Source organism: Pleuronectes platessa, chromosome 4, assembly GCF_947347685.1.
Source record: "Pleuronectes platessa chromosome 4, fPlePla1.1, whole genome shotgun sequence".
NCBI lineage: Eukaryota > Metazoa > Chordata > Actinopteri > Pleuronectiformes > Pleuronectidae > Pleuronectes > Pleuronectes platessa.
Genome location: NC_070629.1, coordinates 17,730,035 through 17,751,804, shown reverse-complemented (window position 1 = coordinate 17,751,804; position 21,770 = coordinate 17,730,035). Strand labels below are relative to the sequence as shown.

The 21,770-nt window shown below is 41.8% G+C and overlaps 2 protein-coding genes across 2 annotated transcripts in view; both read right to left on the bottom strand.

Moving 5' to 3' along the window:
• The window catches only part of coro1ca (coronin, actin binding protein, 1Ca), a 28,480-nt gene extending 12,534 nt beyond the window's left edge, over window positions 1–15,946 (bottom strand). The window contains exons 1-2 of the mRNA XM_053420110.1: window positions 15,810–15,946; window positions 4,677–4,876 (exon numbers count right to left, since the gene is read on the bottom strand). Of these exons, the coding sequence (XP_053276085.1) occupies window positions 4,677–4,874 (198 nt within the window). The 5' untranslated portion in view covers window positions 4,875–4,876; window positions 15,810–15,946. The remainder of the gene's footprint in view (window positions 1–4,676; window positions 4,877–15,809) is intronic.
• An 828-nt stretch (window positions 15,947–16,774) lies between these two features.
• On the bottom strand, window positions 16,775–21,268 carry si:ch211-108c6.2 (uncharacterized protein LOC559375 homolog). The gene is made up of 3 exons (XM_053421051.1): window positions 21,136–21,268; window positions 17,014–18,961; window positions 16,775–16,830 (listed from the first exon to the last, which is right to left on the bottom strand). Exons 2-3 carry the CDS (start codon window positions 18,953–18,955, stop codon window positions 16,775–16,777), a joined length of 1,998 nt encoding a protein of 665 aa, XP_053277026.1. The 5' UTR covers window positions 18,956–18,961; window positions 21,136–21,268.
• Window positions 21,269–21,770: the final 502 nt, after the last annotated feature.

The window sequence follows — 21,770 nt, the reverse complement described above, 5'->3', positions numbered from 1 at the left end:
TATACACTTTTATAACAGCTTTAAAATTGGGCTTTAACAGACTAAACTAGCCAAGCAAGAAAATCCTCTCCATGGTCTCCACCCTCCAGGTACAGGACACGTGCTCAGTAAGGCATGGAATAACTAAGTGAGCATAATTTTGTCTCGAACAAGGAAAAAAATTTTAAAACACCCACAGCAATGGCATAGGGTTAACCACAGCAGCTGAATACCTAACATGTTCAGAACCACACTACAGACATCTGTATCCTCCGAGAGGAATGTCTGAGGCCTAGAAAACAACTGGTTGCATAGCAACAAGTAGGACTGCAGAAAATGAGTGAAAAACACAGTGATAGATACAAAGCACAACAATGAAACACACACAAAAAAATGGATGAACAAGATTCCCTCAAGGCAAGAGGGGACATTCTTCTCATTCACACAAGACGTCAGCACACTCCATTTCCTTGCAGCTCAACATGTGATTCACACATGCACACTTCTAAAGGGCCTACAATGTCTGCTGCCCAGTGCTGCTCATAGCTCCATGGAAATTTCCACTTGAACAAGTCTGTATGGTTGAGACAAACAGCTGAGGCAGTAGCAGCAGCATTGCCGTCTCTTCCGGAACCTTTTCTTAAGATTTACAACCTTTGAATGATTAGGCACGAACAATACAACTCAGCACACTTCAGTTTGAACGGAAACATGAGCTTTATATAGCTGAAGAGATTAAGTAGACTAACCTATACACAGATACACTGCAGTACAGTAGACTTTTGGTACAGTTACTGAAATAATCTTGGTCAAAAGATAAATTCCTGAAATTGTGTCCTTTATTTCTGAAATATTTGAGATAACTATTGCAAATATAAAATAATTATGGGAGGCAGAGTTCTATCCAAGTGCTCCTGCAGCACAAAATTAGGCAGGAACAATACATGATGGATTCCTCATATTCTAAAAGCATGATTAGCTAGTGGCTGGCTACTAATGACAGATGACAGACAAAACATTTCCCAGTAGGTCTATAGTCCTAGCAATAGCTTCAAGAACGCACTGTAATATAGAAGGACCTCTAGTGGGTCACTGACTCCTGTCATCTCTTTGGTGAGATCACTCTGAATGAACCTTGTATTCCCATGCAGTTAAGCATGCCCTCTGTCTCAAGTGTTTTCACATCTTCCTACTGTCTCCACAGTGCATGCTGTGATACAGTCCAGCACCTGTGGCGTTAAATAAATTATCAGGTGGAGAGGCACGACGCATATGACAGAAAATACATTTCTAGAAAAAGGAACCAATCGAAGGCGACCCACCTGAAGAGATTATTTTCTAATTTCATCTGCCAATTCACTGAATTGTGCAACAACAGTAATTATATTAATAGTTGCTCTTATGCTGTCAAATGCATCAAATGGCTGAAAGTGGCATTTTACAAATCTCTTAAATAAAAAGGTTCCCAGCTAAAAATAAGGTTATTTAACAGCAAGCTATCATGTTTTCACAGCTCTATATTAATAGCTTATTATTATTATTCAGTAATCCAGACTGATCAATGATTATTAAATAATCTGTATTAGTATAAAATTACAGAACAAATATATTATATATGGCCCTAGAATTCAATGAATGACTCTTTGACAGAGACAACATCTGACTTCAACCTAGTTCTCTCGTCTTAACCGCTCTTCATATTTCAGCCTATCCCAGAATTCACATGTGTACCGACACTACGTGAAGCAGCCAATGGCAGGGCAGAGAGGAAATGGTCTTGGAAGGCTGTCAGGCAGGGAGCAGTGAATGACCATATATGGTAAAATCTGCAGTCAGCAGGACTGAGCGGCAGAGGCAACGGAGCAGTATAGAGATCTGGAACACACAATGACCAAAGTATGACCAAAGACCCCAGATATCATGCACAAGCAGTGCATTTTTGTGTGAAGTGCAGCTTAGTAAAGCAGCAACAGTGGTGTATGGAAGACAGAAGAGAAATAATGTGTCACTGTGCACACACCCAGGATTTACAAACGGCAAAGGCTGAGCGCTGGATGAATGGTGCATTGAAGGGTTGATTCCAAATCGAGCACACCTCACATCTGATCGCCCTCTCTGCACAGAGGCAGCGTTTGAAGCACTAACGTGTAACATGCCTTCAACATTAGGCAATAGACTGTTGTGTTAAGGTTGCATGTTTGCAGAAAATAAAGATGCTGACGACTAAATCAGGATAGAAAGCATATAACATTTAACAATACCATGATTTGATTTAATAAATAAGGAATCTATAGTTTAAGATTTAAGAAATATATCACAGCAAGCTGTGATATATTTCCCTTCTCTTACGCTGAGTGGACAGAGGAATTATTAGGATTTTTTTTTTTTTTTTGGGCATTCACGCCCACTGCTTCCTTCATATGGAAATCAGGGAATAAATTAGCAGGCATCCAGCTAAGAAAGAGAAAGGGGGAGATTGAAAGCATGAGGGAAGGAACTGACATGTGTTGAGCTGGACATCTGATGGCCTCTCTATAAATCCCTGTGTTCTTACAAGAGGAAGCAACAATACTAGAGGCTGTGCTGAGTCACGGCAGCGTGCCACACAAACCTCAGCCTAGTGAGTCACACAGCTCCGCAGGCTGACGACCCTAAATGAGGTGCAGACCTCAGGTCAGGTCAAAGACCCACAACAGCAACCTCTGAACTCCAGAAGATGTTTTTCCATCGATCTCCATATACATACAGTTCTTACAAAGTACATTTTCCTGAATATAAGCAGAAGAAGCACAATGCTTTTTTTAGGGCTAATAATCTCAACCATTACCCTCCAGTTATTGCATCACTACAGCAATTATGGTGCACAGTTGCATATGGTTTAATTGTGAAGGGGGAGGGAGCATCATCACACTTCTGCCTCCCCCAGTCGAAGTGTGGTAATGACAAAGGGCTGTGCTAGGAGTAAGCGTGGGACAAAGGCCCTGAGCAGCTGTCTGCCCACAGAGACCGTGAGCAACACAGCACAGGCAGATGGATAGGCTGGACAGATGCCCTCTCACATTAGGGATGGAAAGGGGTTTGAGGGTGGGGGCGTTTATGGGATGCGTGTCAGAGCAACAAAATTAAATGAGACCCAAGCGATTCAGATTTCAACTATCCTTCAAATCAAGCAGAATTTTATTCCCACGGCAAAGCCAAGTCTGTCAGAGGATAAAGTAAAAAAAATAATTAAGATTTAACATCTGAAAATGATGTTCAGAGATGCCACTTCTCCTTAATGTAAGGCTGAAAAATTGGTTTGGTGGCAATGTATAATGTGGCCTTGTCCAAAGTTGGACTGTACACAGAACACTACAGTTCAAAAATAACGTGGTATTTCCCTTTCGGATCCAGCTTCCTAATGCGTGGCCTGTAGAAAGAAGGAAATCACTATATCTGGAGGATTAGTCTGTGCCACGCCTGCCAGCTCGAATGTGGGGAGATCTAACAAAAAATGAAGGTCTCTTTTAATCGGTCACTTGAGGAAATTGCCGGAGGTTTGGTCTGCAGATAAAGGCCTCAGTCTCACACCACTTCTTAATTTAGTAGTGAAGGTAGACTTTGTTCAGCAGACTCACTGTACTGGAACACAGCCCGCAGAGGGCAGCTCATTCAAACACAGACACAGAGGAGTGTGAAACAAGTCAAGCTCATAGCTCACCTCCAGTACAAGCTCAGTATGAATGAGGTGCTGAGAGGCGTAATCTGTGTGATGACAGGCCGAAGGATCACTCCCCTAAGCCAGAGGCTTCTCCGATGACATGGCAGTGTACTGGTGTACACTAATTACAGGCCCAGGTTGGATCTGTCAACAGTTTTGCAATACTTATGCCACTAACAGTGTCAGGACCTGCCACTTGGCCGTCGCATGGAGTGACAAACAGAAACAGCAGCAGGCAGCATTTGACAATTATCAACCATAATGGCACCCAGGGGCTCACCGGAGGATGTGCCAGAGTCCTGTGATAGATTCAGTCTGGCCTCTATTACACTTTAATTAGGCCAATTATGACAGCAGGGGTTAAAACAAAAAGGAAGGGACATATTCACAGAGCCTACTTGTTTACAACCTAACACTCTTAAAATGCTGCACTGCCCTACCCAAGAGCCTTTCTAGTTCAAGTGGAGTGATTCCTTATATGGAGGTTTGAATCAGGCAATCCTTCACTCCAGGGCTTTGGACGAGTTTCTGTTGTACAAATGAGGGTGTGTGAAGCAGCTCACAGGTAACATTAAGGTAGAATGACATGTAGAGGCAGCAACCCTGCTTGTCGGAGGTAGAGTCTTCAATGAAAGTTATTATATGGTGTACACAAAAAACAGGAAGTAGGCTTGTTAATGTCTTTATGAATTTCAAATCTCTCCCCATTGTATGAACTTACATTAATATTCATTAGAATGTGATAACTCAGTTAGCAGTTTTACTCTGGGGGGTGGGGGGCATGAAATAATCCCTCATTAATCGTAATCGAGGTAAAAGTTTGAAATAATCGTGATATTGATTTAAATTCATCTCGCCCAGCCCTATCTAGAACTAGTAAATGCATTCCTGCTTACAGATCCTGTTTCTCTTCACCTGGTTGTCTGGTGTGTTCTGTATAAAATACAGCGATTATTCACTGTGGCATTTATTACTACATGATACACAATAAACTCACCTTGTGTAGGGGGAGAACGAGGAAGGCTCCACCACCACTGGCCTCAATGATTATGGCAACGAATTTGGGATTGACTGCACAGAAGGAGCTGTCCCATGTGACCCTTGAAACCCGGATATCATCGTAGCACGCGTCATTTTTCACCGTCTGGCCAAAGACGTGACGGAATTTGCTCGACCGTACAACACCACGTTTCATATCTGTGGAAGGAACAGAGAATAGGATTAAAACCACAAATAGTCACAAGATAACAGGTATACAGCACGGAAGCCAGCAATATGACATGTGTATTTTAGCAACTTGAAAGAACAGTTAACATCTCATCCATACAAAGTAAAGCCGTTGTAACACAACAAGCTCATGTGCAGTTTTTTCCACAACACATTCCCCCTCCGGATGTGTTTGACTCTCTCCCTCTGAGGGTGTTTTGCAACAAACCACTCCTATTTACTACTCCAACAGGTCTCCCTGGGATTTCAAAGATAAAGCTATATATACATATATATATAAAATATATATAATATATATATGTAAATTAACATATGATTTGATTTCAAATGACTTCAACCCGTTTTTTCATCTTCCATTGTGCCAAATATAAACATCTGAAATACTAAGATGCTTTATCTATGCAACACTTAGATAGAGCCACTTCCAAAGGAAAATAGGACATACCCAATCCAAACAAAAACAGACTTTGTAGCTGGTTCAGCTAAAATCCTCAACAAGACAAGAATCTGCTGGCAGACAGGAGAGCTTTAGAAAACAAGCCCATTCAAAAGCTACAAGTCCCACTACTCCGCTTACAATAACAGAGCACTTCCAAAGATAATGGAAAGCTGGCCAGATAAACGGCCAGAATGAAGGTCCAATCTAACCTGCAACCTCGAGAAGACTAAAGCTATTTAGCAGTATTGTGAACATTTGAAACAAACGTTTTTATTTAAAATTGTTTGAATCAGCTCATGGTAACAGTTCCCAGACTGAATTTCCAACATGACCAAAGCCCTGTACAGGATGTGAGACATGTTTTCAAGGTGGTTTTCCATTGTGTGTATGTGTAAAAGAGAGAAGGAGAGAGAGAGAGCATTAGTGCAGCAAGAGAGGCTCATATGGCATGCTTCCAACAGCACAAGATTGCAAACAAGCAGGAAGTTCTTCCTGTTGGGATGTGGGTGTGTCCCAGCTAGACATGTTTGTAAAATACATCAGCCAATACCACCATTTACCTTTTCAGATTTCTAAACCCGGTGGGCTCAAAGACAAATTTCTTCACATTATATCGAGCAGTTAATGGCACTTAAATGTTAATCTTTCTTAAACCGGGAGAAGTTACATCAGATTCTGAAAATCTGCCCCTCAATTTATCTGGATCAGAAGGGCATCTGTCTAGGAAACGGACTTTGATTACTGCAGGAAAGGCTGATGCAGACCAAGAGCAGCTGACTGACATCCAATTATAAAATCTCCAAAAATCCTTACAGATATTTTCTAGTTGTGGGAGAGAAAAAAAAACACTGGATTCATTTTGAAAGCAAGAAATTAACTAAAAAACTAAACTAAAAAAAAAAAAAAAAAACATTTGCATGCCAGAGTCAGACTTTTGTCATTACTGAGAAAACCTTACATAACAAATGGGAAAAGCGGTCGATTCTTACTTAATATTCCTTATTTGATAAATGAACCGAAAAACATGCTTGTTAATGGTGCAAGCAGAAACTGCCGCTGCTGCCTGTTAATGTTGGAGTGCAGGTTTTTATCTCTGTTAACCATGATTCTTTATTTATAGCTGTGAATATTTATATGTGCACAATCATTTTAAGCCTTTACTCTTATTCAACTGTCCTGACATTCACAAGGCAGCTGTCACATATGTACTCTTTGTGAAAATACCAGCAATTCTAAATGAGGTACCATTTGTAACATATGTATTAGGCAAATTAGAGGTAATACTGGTACATACTGTATTTTCCTCCGCACAATAAACTGACAATGATGGGCTTTTGTACTTTATAAGCTGATTCAATGGTGATCAGCCCTTGACTATTTGAATCTACTGATTTATCTGCCAAATGTGTAACTCTGCCGCAGTTGGAATAAAAAATTAGGCATCTTGTGTCTCCTGGTGTGCTAAGGAACTTGAGTCTTCACAGCTTAAGACTCAAGGTCTTTCTACAATAGACCAAATGTTTTACAGAACAGATAGATTCAGGGTGATTTTACCGTAAAAAGTTTAGTTTAGTTGCTGATCCAAGATTTAATTTTTTGCTGCTTTGTATAACAAGAAATGCTCAAAGACCAGTGGGGTGAATGTTGCGCTAACCTCCTTAATATCATTTCTTTACCTTATTCAATTAAGCAACTATATGATGAAAACCTTTTAAAATGGCATATTGAATTGTATGGTATTGAGAAACGAATTCCAATGGTATTGGGGCAACTATGGAAAGTGGCTAGCCAATATCTTTGAATGCTCATCATGGATGATGACCTCTAGATATCCAGCAAAGTGTTGAATGACTAAGGCATGCTGAATTTCATAGTGAATGTTGTGCTTAGTAGAGCCAAAGTCCACTTCATGCTATGAACACTGCATTGGTGTTTGTTTGGCTGCAATCTGTCTCCAAGGCATGCTGCTTAGCAACATCAGGGAAACATCAAACTAGACAAAAAGTACACAATACCAAAGTAAGAAATGCTAACATAATTGGTTAACTTGCCATGTATGTTATAGATGCAGGAGAGCTATATAAGGTGTGTTATCACCATAATAGTGTGACTAGCCCTGGCAGAACAATCACTGCATTCTTGAGGTGTGTCAGGGCCTGCAGAAAGATCTCAAGCCCCAGTATTCGTAAGCCTCACGAACAGCAGGAAATATCAATATGTTACCATTTTAACAACCAACCACTCAAGGGTAAAAGATCAGGACTAGTTCTACCCCAATATGCCGAAAAACAATACCGAATTGCAATGTGACCTATGAGGTAGTCACCAAAACAAGACATCAGGTCAGGATTTCCCACAAAACTTGGAAATATACTCAATAGAAAAACACAAGTTAAGTTGAATTAGTTTTGAACGGAGTGACTAACCATTGTTAGAACTTTTTGTACAACGTGTAAGCATAGCCGTGCATAAACAAGATTGCCGAAACATGAAACGTTTATGAAGAGGGCTGGGCTGTATCAGCGTACACACTGCAGGTCAGAGCGGACTGGGTGGGGTTGCAGCTGATTATGCAATACTGGGTTTTGGTGAATGAAGGAAAGGAAAAAAGGAAAATTACATCCAAATTCACTTTTGGAAGGAAAGTGTTTATTTTTATACTGTATTTATGTGAGCATTATGGCACTTGGACATACAACTATTGCTGTCATGGTCTAGGACTCAAATCAGACTCAAGTATAAATGCTGATAGCTTCAGGCTGAACATAAACCTGAAATCATTTTAAATAACAGATCTGTCAACTCAAACCTTAGAGCTATAAAAGACAAGAGCTGTTTTGAGCCTCCCATACAGAACTTTCTCCATGGTTTCAAAGACATCTTACCACCCTGCCTGGAAAGGTAAATCCTAACCTCCACAATAGTAAAATGCCAAACCAATAACTCCCTTATCCCACAGGACTCTTACGTAAGAACATCACTATCCCTTACTTGCACCTGATGAATCGAGCCTGAAACAAGTAAGCTTCCGAAAATACAGGAGGCAGCAGAAAATGAAGGTGAATGCTTGCCTGTGTACATGGTTGTAGCCAGGACTATAACATTGTTTTATGATTTTGTGGAAACGGACAGGTTTTAAAAGACAGTAAAAAAAGGACCACAAGCGGAGGCCTCACCCTAAACGACCCCATTCCAGTCAGCCTCCTGCAGCTACTATATAAAGTCCAGATTCAAAAGCAAATCTATATTACAAAGAAATTTTAGTCCGACAGACTAAACTAAGCACGTCACATGCAGACTCACCTTGGGGAAATGCTACACTACTCCGTGGCACTCTCCGTGGTCCGTGGTCATTTTGCTTGAATGAGAGCTCACTGATCGAGCTCTCATTCAAGCAAAATGACCGCAAGTATCTGTTGGGCAAATCGGATGAGAGGAAAGCCATGTAACTTATTGCCTCTTCCACCAGTTACCAGAGCTGACTCTGATGTGCAGAGACAAAAGGAGGACCCCACAGCCTGAGGAAACGACAACAGGACGAGGGACCGCAGTGACACGGTTTTTATCATCCTTCTCTGTATTCCTTCTTATATACTTCTCTTAACTCACATCTGATTGTTCTGTTGAGGAAATGTGGGTCCTTTGGCAAGCAGAGTGCTGTACCTCACTTTCATTGGTTTTTCATCTCCTTGTTATATGACAGAAAGAAGTCTTGTTAAAATCACATTAAAATGTGTTACTTTGCTATATTTAAGTTCTATACATTTGATTGTGCTTGTGTTTTCTTTGAATCTAAATAACAGACAATTGTACACAGCTACACAACAGTATAAAAAGACAAATGAACATAATTTGGGTCTTTCATGCTTGAGTTTGAACTCTTGTGCTAGGCCATGGAAGGTTTTGCCTCTCATTTGTACCTCAGAGTTACAGAACAGATTGCTATCCTCCATTAAATCACCGGAAAATCTTTTTGCTCTGACATAAGGCTGCAAAAGAGCTACAGAGGAAAACTAAATAAAAAAACAGAGGGTTCATGTTTGGCCAGTTTACCAGAATGTAATTCCTAGAACATTTGTTGTTACTGGAAGAACAAATATCTTTTCAGTCACTTGATCCAAGAACCATCTCCTTAACAGAACACTAAGATCAATGAAGCTATTGAAGATGACCGTGTTCCAGGAAAGTCTTTATTTCTCCTCTTCCTTCGTGTTACTGAGTCATCGAAAGTCTTTAAAACTGGGGTATCCACCCTTTGGAAAGCGACTTAATGGCACATCCTCAGAAATAGGAGACATTTAATGCTGCCCATCCTTGCCACGTTCAATTATGTTCACACATTCCAATTACGACATGGAGCCACCACATTCTGCCAACAGATATTTGTACTCCAACAGGTTTCTCATTGTCAGGCTTGCACTATATTATTACACTTCATCGTCCCACCCTCATATTAAAGACAATTTACAGAAATGTCAGAAGACAAACCTTGGTCTTCACATCCAAGAGAACTCTGGAAAAGGACGAGATTAACTAAACTGTTTCACTATCAGTTCTCCACTATGGCAGATAACCAGTCCAACCCGGATTAGAACCAATTGCCTGTTACAGTTCTGAGAAACTAAAAAGAGAACATTAGACAGGTTTGAACATTATTCTTAAATGCTAAATCTAAAAATAGTCACATTTTTCACCACCGCGACGTTGAGGGAGCAAAACTATCCCTGATGTTGTGTTTTATAATGTTTTTGATGAGTGAGATGTGATGTAACATGAAAATCCCAGCCACAAATCAGGATGAGCGGATGTACAAGAGGGAGGGGCAGCAGAATTAGAGCTGAAAGCCTCTAAACAGTCTCAAAGGCAGTTATTTTAGGAAAACTGCTATATACTGTGAACCACTACTGTATACTCTGTGTTATGAGTGGCAAAAAGGTTTTAATGATTTTTTTCATCACAACATTTATTCCCGAATCGATATATATTATTTACACTCGCCTAGTGATGTAACAGCTAGAAGCTAAAGGTTAGTGCCAGGGCTAGCAGGTTAGCCTGTGAGCATCTGCGGGAGAATGGTAGAGCTGTTGGTTGGTTCAACAGGAGCTTTGTCACAGTCATAGTGAATAAATACTCATATTCAATGGTCGATTTATTATAATATATTATTTTATTATCTAACCTAAAGCCCTATAGCCTAAAGACCTGTTAAAAGGTCATACTAATATTTAAGCATGGCTTTAAAAACAGATTCAAGGGGTTGGTGGAAATTATGATGTTACTGTAATAAAACTCTAAAACATGGACTGATGTGTGATGTGCACTGCTTTTAGGAAAAGGGATTCATTGTACCAAACTTTAGTTACAGTATATAATAATATTGCCCCAGTCCTACTGTATATGCATGAAAGTGTCTATTACTTCTTCATTGGCCTAGTGCGGTTATTCCTGAGGTTTTTAACCTAGAGCGGTATTGACTGTAATGTTTACAGAAAATAGACCTGTTCTTAAAAAAACAGGTTGAACTGGTCTAGGCAGAGAACCACCCTTCATCCCACAGCCTCTTAGTGCAGCCAGGGATAAACACTTCCAACAAGAAATAAGTCATTTTGAAGGCTGCAAGAAAGGTAGATATTTTATCTTTCATTCAGTTACTTTACCATAACCAACATTGATCAATTTCAGCCCTAGAAAATAAACATTGCTGTTATAAGCACAAAAATCATTTTGACTGCAAAAATGAATTTGATTTGTTTTACCGTATTTGTCAAGTTGAACACAATCCGAAATTTGTCTCATCTGGGGCCATTTATCTTTAAAGCTGCAGCCTGAAGCTGAGGTCATTGGCGTGTGTAAAGCCCTCTGCGGGCACACACAATCAGTAAATAAAACAAAGCTCAGCCATGTTTCGCAACAGGTCTTATCTGCTATGCATTTCATTTTGCAAGTCCTTTGTCTTTGCTTTTCATCGTTGTTCTCATTGTCGCCTATTCTGCAATGCTAGCATCATCTTGGTAGCTACAGCTGGCCATTCATGTAAAATGCGTCTTTCAACAAAGGTAGGCTAATCACTACACTACTGGGGGTATTGTATGTTTACATACACACATACATACACAGAGTATTTGGGCTGTGCAAAAGGCATGCAAAGCTAAAATATGCTTGTCCGCCAACATCAGCCATTTACAGTAATTAAAAGACAGTTCACCTGTTAATGTAAACATTTTAGAAGGTTTGCACAAACAGTTTAGGACTTGACTACTGGGGCGTAATGTGAAATTTTATCAAGATTCGTGACTTTTGGCACATCTTGAATTGGTTGTAATTTATTCAGGTGGCACTTTCCCAGTGTTGGTGGAGTTAACATGACTGTCAAATGACGCACAGAACTGATGATGCATGATGACCAATTCATATTCCTTATTTCATGGGTAAGTTAGAATTGTAGCGCTAATGCATATGCAACTCAAATAATGTTTAAAATAATTAGAATACTTATTAAGATGTTGATTGCGATGGAAAGGACTGAAGCTTTCAAGGAATTTGGATCAGCGCTACACTCTACATTATGTCCGATGCTATAATTGTGTTATTTTAGAGACATAACTGCCGTTGATGGTCACAGAATTTTCTTTCCCACACTTTGCTACCCACGCCACCCCTCGCCCCCACACACCAGCGATGTCGCCTCACTGCTCTCCATACACTGGCTGCCTTTTTGCCTTTTGTCACCAAGACTGCATGAGACGCCACCTAAATCCCCTTCCTGTAACCAAGGCCACGGACCACCATTGTAATCAGATTCAAGCTACATTCCAGTGCATTTTGCAACAATGAGATAAGGTGCTGTTTTTTCACCATTTTCCAACCCCAAATGATCTTGCAGTCTGCGGTCTCCTCAGTTTAAATGCAACTGGAACACAATACATTATGCACCACTGTATGTGTGGTAATTTGTAGAGGAAATGAGATTTGCAGACATGAGAATAACATGGCTGAAGATCCAGCTTCCTAAAACATAGACAATAAATTACTGGCTCCAATCAACAGCGTGCAAGTGTGCCGTCAAATGACTAGGTTTTGCCAACTTCAGGGAAAAAGCAGACCCCTCAGATTAACATGGAAACACAAACTTGTCAGAAACTGTCTGTTGAGCGTGACTCTGAGCATGCCTTGACCTGTGCTTGAGCACTAACCCCCTTTTTCAACTTTCTATCACTTTCTGTGCTGCGAGACTTAAGGCGCTAAATCCTAAACTTCTTATCCTGCTTAAAAGTCAAAGTTTAATAGGAGACCACTTTAAAATCCTATAAAATTACTCATAAACAGGAAAAGCTTCAGTTTAGAGGATTGTTTGTTTGTAGAGTTACTTTTATATATGCATCCACTCAAATCAAACCTAACAACTGCGTGTTTTTTTTCAAGCAGCTTTCCTGTCAGACACTGACTCAATACATCTAAAAGAAAAGAGGACAAAAGAACTAATCTGATTATTAATCATTGACTCTTAAACATTACAGCATGAGAGTACAAAGCATGATCCTTCCTCTTCCTGATAAGTTACTTCCCCCTCCCCCAGAGAGCAAAGCACAAACCACTGCTCCATTTCAACAGATGTTGTCAGCTGTGGTGGGAATGACCAGTGGAAGAAATAGTGCGTCTGCATGAATCCGCTGGAATTGCTTAGCTATAAAGCTAAAAAAGGGGAGGTTCAAAATAACAGAGGACATCTGAACTTCATGAATGATTGAGAGTTCAAGCAAATCCAGCAAATGTTTTTTCCTGGTATCAAACGATAAACTTTGATCAATCAATATATACAAAACTTCATTCTGCTCGTGGTTTAATAAATGAAGGGAATTGGCTTATTTTTTGATTCACCTTTCCGTTATATTATTCCAGAAGATTTTTTGATGCCTTTGTTATTTCCTGTTTGTGATTTGTGCATTTTCCCAAAACACTGCAATAAGTCTATTGGTACAGTCAGTGGGTTGTGTCAGTGTGCAGACAATTAGCGGCACAGATTTATACATGTGATCCTCTTCATCCAACGGGCTGGTACAAACAAACACACTAATATGCTAAGCAGGTGGTTTTTCTTTCCATGTTTCTTAAAATAAACTCCAGAATGCTAAGTGTGTGGGGGTAAATGAACCTGAAGTAAAACCAAAAAATTTAGGAATTTACAAGCTGTAGTTTTTCATTCTGAAGGTTTCTGTCCTGTCAAGTCCTCTTGAAAAATGCAGTGAGATAACAGCATCTTGTGCAGACAGGACCAAACACAAACTGAGGTATGTCAGACATGTTGAAAGAATGGGATCTATGTTTCCAAATGAGAAGCAGAGACCAAGCTATTGACTATACATAATGTTGCTTTCCATAGGATGCTGATTATTCCTGCAAAAATGATGTAAAAACTAACCACCAGGAGGGATTAACTACTTTCTCTTCAATACATATTATTTAATTCGCGCAAAAAAAAGCCCAAGCTCGGACTGCTACTTCTAAACCTGCACAGCAATGGACAGTGAGATGGCCAGAAGGGAACAGATGGACTTAACCAGACCTTACTTAACAAAGATTGAATACATTTTATGGATATGCTGGACTATTGGAGGTTCATGATATCCTCGAAACCGATTCAAAATGCACTCCACAGTTCACCAAAGCCTACATAAGAGTGTCTTGCCACAGCAGTTAGGAACCAAGCACTCGCTCACATCTCATGCTTAGTTTCCCTCTGCTTCCTGACCCACTTCCTCTTTCAGCCCAGGCACAGGAAGGCAGGCTTCTCTCTTCTAAAGACCCTGTAGTGCTGCACAACCAGCAGAGGCGGGTGCGTCTGGAATGGAGTACAAGCCCAAACACGGCTGTAGTTATGCTGACTGTCAACCCTGGGGCCGTTCCCTCAGCCTACACCTGCTCTGCAACCCATAGTGAGGGAAATTCCTTCAACCCCGGAGCTGATTGCACCATAGGAGCTGAGTAAAGTCGTTCAATACAAGGACTTAATATGTAAAGAATCATGCTGCCCTTTCGGCACACCAACCATGCCCATTACAAATCAAACTGCCCTTATCTCATGAGGAGGCAAATGAGCTGATGGTGGTGGCATACAGACAAAGAGGTCACACAGGGGACTATTTGGATCATCACCCAGTCATTAGTGCTTGACTTGGGACTATTTATGACTGCCAAGTGAGGAGGAAAGCACCATTAAGTCTTGACCTCCCTACAACCGTCACTTTATGATCAGGTTCCAAGCACAAGGGCTTGTCCAAAATTGTACTGGTATTTTGGGAATTGCATTTCCTGTAGCTCAGAGGCAGAAATAAGCTAAATGTTAAAGACAGGACCAAGTCATCATGCTTGAAAGACACGATTATTATCAGTGAATAATGGAAAATAATTTGCTATTTATTGCAGCCCTACTTGTGACACTCCCTGTCAAACTACTCACCGAGCACACCCCATTTTAACTACAACACACGTGGTCCAGTCATGGAAACGTTTTTGCTAAATATTAAGGCAGACCTAAATAATCGGACAACGAAGTGTCTTAATATAATGTAACCACATCTTAATTTGACAAAGTTACACAAAAAACGAAACAGCTGTCAACACAAAGCTGCTGGACTCCGGACATGACACTTCTCTGTCTGACCTCATTGGCAAGAACTACAGCAACTAATGGAGGTTGAGTTTAATGTCCTACCAGCAATTTCCCACATGGTGTATACACACAGTCAAACTAATGGGGGACTCAATTATGCATGGAACTGAGATTCATTTGTGAAGCAGCGATCACGTCTATACTGCGAGCCTTTTTTCTTCCATACCAGTCTGTAGTGGGTCAAATCCGAACCTAATAACATCAATACTGGGTTTAAATTAAACAAGAACGGGAGGGAGGGGGGGGTTATTGGACACTAGAGATCCAGAATGGCAGGGGGGATTCTTGGATGTGTGGGGCCGATTGTTCGGTGTGAGGAGAGCACGTTACGCCCGGGACAGGATGCCAGGGGCCAGGGCGCGGTTGTGCAGCTCTGCACCTCCGTCTGTGTGGATCCACCGCTGCGGAGACAAGTTTTCCTGCCGCACTGTGGAGGGCTACCCCACCCCGCTCCGCTCCCTGCTCCACACCGTGTAGCCACAGCACGTTTCCTCAATTCATCCCCCCGACGGAGAAAGAAAAACCCCTCACCCCTCTGTTTGGGCGTCAAAATAACTTTTCTCGCATTAACAGATAGCTATTAGCCGCTGAAGGCTACAGCTAGCTTAATACAAAAAAAAGGAGAGAGAGAGAGGAGCAGCGCACATTATATCCTGGTTCGTTTTAGCTAGCGCGTGCACTTCCCTATCCCGGGCTGTGCTGTCTGGAGGTGGACGAGGGAAAAATCAGGCAGCTGCCATATTTAATACAGAACCAAAAACACCCGTCTACAGCAGCGTGGTGTGTGCGCTTACCTTCTGAGGGGGGAAATTGAAGTATTCCAGAAAAGCGAGTGATATAACACGCAGCCCAACGTGTGACCGGGTCGATTCCTCCTCCGCCGCTGAGCCTCTGACTCTCTCTCCCTCTGCGATCTTTCCCTACTCCCACAATGGCCCCGCCCCCTTCTTCGGCCTGGCTCACGGTGAGTGGAGCGGCCGCAGTTGACGAACAGCACCCTCAACCAATGCCTATTTAGATCAGCAGCCCGCGGGGCCTCACGCCTGCTTCCTCCAGGTTCCCAGTCACAGAGAATCACCTTCATTTTTTCGGTCTGTCGAGGCTTTTTAATCAGCTTTCATATGAATGTTATCCCTTTGTGCACCGCCCATTGTCTTCTTCTACTGTTACATCAGGGCCACTTCATGTATAAAAGCACAAATGTCAATTTATTCATTAAACAACAGGAGTTATGTTGTTATTTGTCTAAGAGGTTGACACATGCACCTCATACGCTCATGTTATAGCCTTACTGGTAATTGAATGATCCATAATATAACAGATAATTAGGGTGAAGAATCAACATTTGAAATAGTAGCGTGGCTTTATATGTGCATATGTGACGAATGAGGGTGTTAATATGTGGATACTAAATATAGGGATACAATCAAAAGTGTATGAGGATCAATTGTGCTTTGTTATAAAACAGAAATAATTTTAATAATAACCTCTTTTATTTTATCTTTATTCCGAAGGCTACTTCTAATTGCCATTACTACAAATTATAATATCCCAGATAATACACAAAAATATGTCATTCTTTGCCTCGGTGTTGTTTTACAATAACAAAAACAATATATTTCAATTTTCCTGAAGAACACAATGTACCACACGTGCGTTTCCGCACCACAAGATGGCGCTATTTCACAAATCCAGCATTTTTGTCAGCAGAAAAAAACATCTGTACTTCATCATCCAGTCTATTTTCCTTCACCCTCCCTCAGTCCTGCATATCAGGAATGACGTAATCGTTTACGGTGGCTCTGTCAACCTGACCTGACAGGGTCAATGTATCACGAAAGCAAAAATTTATCAGTTAATTGTTTCACTCACAAATGACCCAGTGAGCAATATACTTGCTGTCTTGTTATTCCCTGTATGTTCTGCACAACCTTCAGTTTCTATTTATTAGATACAGCAATGAGTATATTTTAGTTACTGAGATTTAAATGCCCTTACCTTTTCTCATTGATGGCTTCCTCTCGATCGCCTTCACCAGGGATTTCTGAGGCGAGTCAAAAGCGGCCTTCATCTGTGCCACCTTCACTGACTGAGCCTGCTCATCACACTTGACTTCAGCTGGCTTCGGCCGGTCATGGTGCTGCAGCTTTTCGTGCATTTGAATTGTTTCCTTTATGAGTTCAGAGACAGGCCTAGATATGGGAGTGTTGGAGGATTTTTCTCGTCTTGAGATGCCGTCACCTTCGTCGGCAACGGCACTGTTGTCAGGTTGGTCTGGTGTGTTAAGTGTCATATGCAGATCCTGCTTGATGCTGGTTTGGACCTCTGAGCGACCAACCACAGCTGTCACAGTACCATTGCCTGACTTCTCAGCAGCAGGTAAATGGCGTGACTCTGCCTTTTGCTCATCACTTTTCGTGGGTGAAGATTTTACAGCCGACACAGAGGAAGGTGCAGATTCTTCAGGGATCACATTCTCTTCACATGATGTTCTTTCATGTGAATCAGCTGATTGTAGGTCGTCCGGTGACAGGTTTTCAGAGGGTCCCACGTTTGAAGAAGCCTTTTTTGGGTAGACACTCTTCTCTGAACTCTCGCAAAAGTCTGATTGTGGCGGCGTGCTCTCACTCGAGTCTTTAATGTGGTGATCCTTTGATGCAAGGCTTGGTTTAGGCGGTTTCCTTTTTGAATCAGCAGAAGAGCGTGAAACGCATCCTGACTGTTCAATCCTATCACTGGATATCTCTGTTCCTGTTCCGTCGAGGATCCTTTTTGCATTCATCTCCACGGGACCATCTGAGGTGTCCTTGTCATCCTCTTTTATTTTAGAAACCACCGGGGTCGCCTCCTCTCTGTTTCTCTTCAGTAGTCTCTGCAAAATAGAACTGGACGAGACTGGAATTGATGCTGAATCTGGATCACATGTGTTTGTTTCGGTTGTATCAGTTTGTAGATAAGGCCTCACTGACTCCTTTTGATCAACAGTGTCAGTGACCTTTGGTTTTCTTGAAGAGTGGTCATTCAAAACCTGCTTCACCTCGCATGTTAGTGTTTCCTCTTTTGCATCAGTCTCTGTTTCCACTTTTGGATGTCTACAATGAATGGTATCACTCATGTCTAATAGAGACTCTTTCTGCAGATTGTTTTTCAAAGGATGTTGGGCTTGAGCGGGAGGCGGTTCCTTCCTCTGCCTGAAGCCGCCTACTGTTCCTGCACAGAGCTCCTCAGCTTCAGCCATCGTGCTCCCGTTCTGATCTTGAGCAGACAGCGGTTCACTTCCTGGATGAGCGCCACATCTGCTCACCTTCAGCACCGCAGAGCCCTCTTCCGTGTTGTCAGAAGAGCTTGTATCCTCTGAGGTAACAGCAAGGCCATACTTTTCAGCTGAGAAGTTTTCCTCTTGTCTCTCCTTAAGAGGGCCGGTTCCTTCGTCTTGATGCTCCATCTTGATCTGTGAGGATGTCCGAAGCTCCTGCCGTATCTTCCTCTCCTCGCTACTAAAGTGGTTGAACAGCCTGTATGCTGTGGTTCTTTCCTCAATCCCTGCACTACTCTTTTGGTTCTTGTCTGTCTCCTGGTGAACCACTGGAGCAGTCCTGCCTCTGTCTCCTCCTCCTCCTCCTCCTCCTCTTCCCTCCTTTCCTGCAGCCACTCCCTGCCTTACCTCCTGTGTGGCAATAGGACTCACCCACACATTTATTTGCTTCTCACTGGAAGGTGTCGTTGGCTCCTGTCCGGGGCGCCCGTCTAGATCCTGTGTGTCTGGTTCCCTTAAATTTTTCCCGGATTTTCCAGCCTCCTCCTCACAGGAGCCTTCTCCCTCCATGACATCACCTGCATTACCGTCTGCACCTACAGGGTCAGGGCACGGCCTCGTCTCCGCCGATCCTTCCCCGAAGGCCTGTTCTCCCCCCTCCAGTTTCTCCTGGTTTTGTCCCATGCTGGTCTGTGGAGAACAACATGGTGTTAACCCCACAACAAAAGATAAAGTCATGCCAAGTGTTAGGAATGCCAGCACAGAAGTATTTTCTTTTGCCTGCAGCCCATGAATGATCTTTGCTCTACCGCAGCCTCTGTGAGCATCCACACTAATATTCAGGGGAAACGACCACGTAGCATGTAGCATACAACTCGCTCACACAGGAGTGTTTTCATGACAGAGGTGCATCTGTTTATCTTATGACTTTAACTGCTTTAACTGCTCAGTTGGGTTATTCATGCACTTGCAATGTCAACGCCAGTTCAACATTGAGACAAATCACAGACACATGATGTTGCCATTATCAGAATTTTGAATGTTAATCCATTGTTTTGGCCTATTAAGTGATTTAGGAGCGTTACATTCCTCGTTCACTTTATGTAATGTTCACTGTCATCACCCATTTAAAGTGAACTGAGTGTGGGAATGTCAGACGTAAAGCTTCATCATTAAAACAACATTGTTGATTTGTAAAATCTGTGATCAGTGTTTTTAGTCAGCGTCACAGCGGTTGTGGATAACAGATATAGAGATACTGTAGAAATGGATTCAGCCCTCTCTGTTTGTATTGAAGGCCGACTCAGTCTTATGACAGTCCGACAGCCAGTCTTCTCCCCACACTTTGAAATTTAAAACACAAAACGGTTTTGTCACACTTTTAGACGTCAGAATCTGTTTTTTACTGATTTGGTTTCATGTGATGCAATTAATTGATTGACGGCACCAGTCAGTCGAGCCCTCTCATGCTCCAACATGTTTCAGGTATGAAGACCTGAAACCCTGCTCGTCCAAGTATCTTGATACAACTTGTTATCTTGTATATCTACTGATCCCTGCATCGCATTTATCTAACGTTAGCTTTATATTTATTTCTGTAATTTGCCATATGTACTACCTACATTCTTTTGTCATATGGCCTTTTATATTGAATACTGCTGTTGAACGGTGTTGTTTTCCCTTTTTGGTCTTTTGATAACTCTAAACCAATCTGTTTAAGATGTTTTTAACTGCTTTAGACTGTGTGTAGTAGATTGGTTTTTATGGCATAAATTGTTGCCAAAGTACCATGTTAAACTATGCTTAAGTTTTTACTATTAGTTAGATGTGGAGTGCCACTTTTTGAAAGGCCTAGAAGGTGTTTCAGGCAATTACCCTTCACATTCTCTCAGAAATGTATGTATCACATAGCAGCATTATCTTGTGTCGTTAATTGCGGTTTATTGCTCATCTGGATGGTCATCGTGCTCATGAAGAATTATAGTCTGTGAGTGTAGAAGCAGCAGCAGGAGGGTAAAGCACAGTGAAAGTCAAGGTGCTGCAAAAAAACACATTTCCCCTACACTCTCAAATTGTCTAATTGTTTAATATGTTTTCACCAAACTGCAGCAGTAAGCAGAGAAGACTGTGAAGCACAACGGACAATGACCTGGACCATGAGTCTGCTTCCTGTCCGTGGCCTCATCTCTCCTTGTGTGTGTGTGTGACAACATATGACTGCTGTTGTCTTATCATCTGACAGGCAAACACACTGGCCAGACACACGGTTCAGGGAGCTAATGGTATCACACTACAACAGTAGCTATGCTGTGTCGCTGAGATAAAAAAACATGATGTTTTTCACACTGGGATATTGAGGAAGAGCCAAAATACGTGATAAAATGAGCCTTTAAAAGGCAAGAAGATAACGGGGATCAGTCAAATCAGTCACAGTACCGTCTCCTCTCTTCACATCATGTGGACTCCTCAGGTTAAAGTGTCAGAGCCCAGTGGAATCTGCGTCCAGTCATTAACCACCAACTATTCAATCGAATAGTGCGTGGAACCCCTTCCCTCACGGCAGTCCATCCCTGGTAACAACCGCTCCATTATCCTGTTTCATCCTTCATGAATGCCCGAAGCTGATCACTTGATCACCATGTGCTCTGCTGCCTCAACATACTCAGACAAACAGTGGACTAGGACCCTCTCGCAAACCAAACGCTTAAGCATCTTAAAAAATGAAGAACTTCTCTTTTCTTTCAGATCCCAGCTCCGATGGGTACAACCACATGTTGCCTGGCACAGGCCTGGCTCGTGACAGCGCTCTCTACCCTGATGGATATAATATTCCTCTCCGATCATATGTGACAGCTGACACTTACCAGTTAGAAGTTGCAGCCGAGTCAATCGCTCTCCCTGGACCGACAGAGTGCTCTTTGTTGGTTGTTTGGAGATGGTCAGTCCTCCCTTAAATGCGCAAGCAATGGGAGCGTTATATTGCATCCATGTGATGTCACAGCGAATTTGACTAATACAATCAGGGGGAAACTCAGTCTTGCAGCTCTACTTTTTCTGTCTTGAGAAACCTTGGAGAGGTTGTCATTCAGAACTCCATCTCTCTTTTTGCATGTATTTTAAGTGATTTTAAAAATATGAGGGCTAACCTTCTCACCTTGTGTCCAATTGAATGACATGGGTATATACCTGGATGTTATAGTACATGCCCAGTGCAGACCCTGAGTGAATATAAACATGTCTGAATCTTACTCAATACTGTTTGCTTACAGGTACTGTTTCACCTCAGGAAGCCAGTAAAGATAAGGAGGAGATAGTAACTGAATGCTTGTGTCTGTGGTTAGCTCAATAGTCCACAACCTGGAGATGTCCAGGAGTGTTGGAAATGATCTGAAGAAATAGCACAGGCTTATTTTCTCTACTTTTGTTTCTCTTGGTCTCTATAGCAACATTCAAAACAGGATACGTCTTCAGATAATAAAACAAAAGTGGTGGTAGCCAA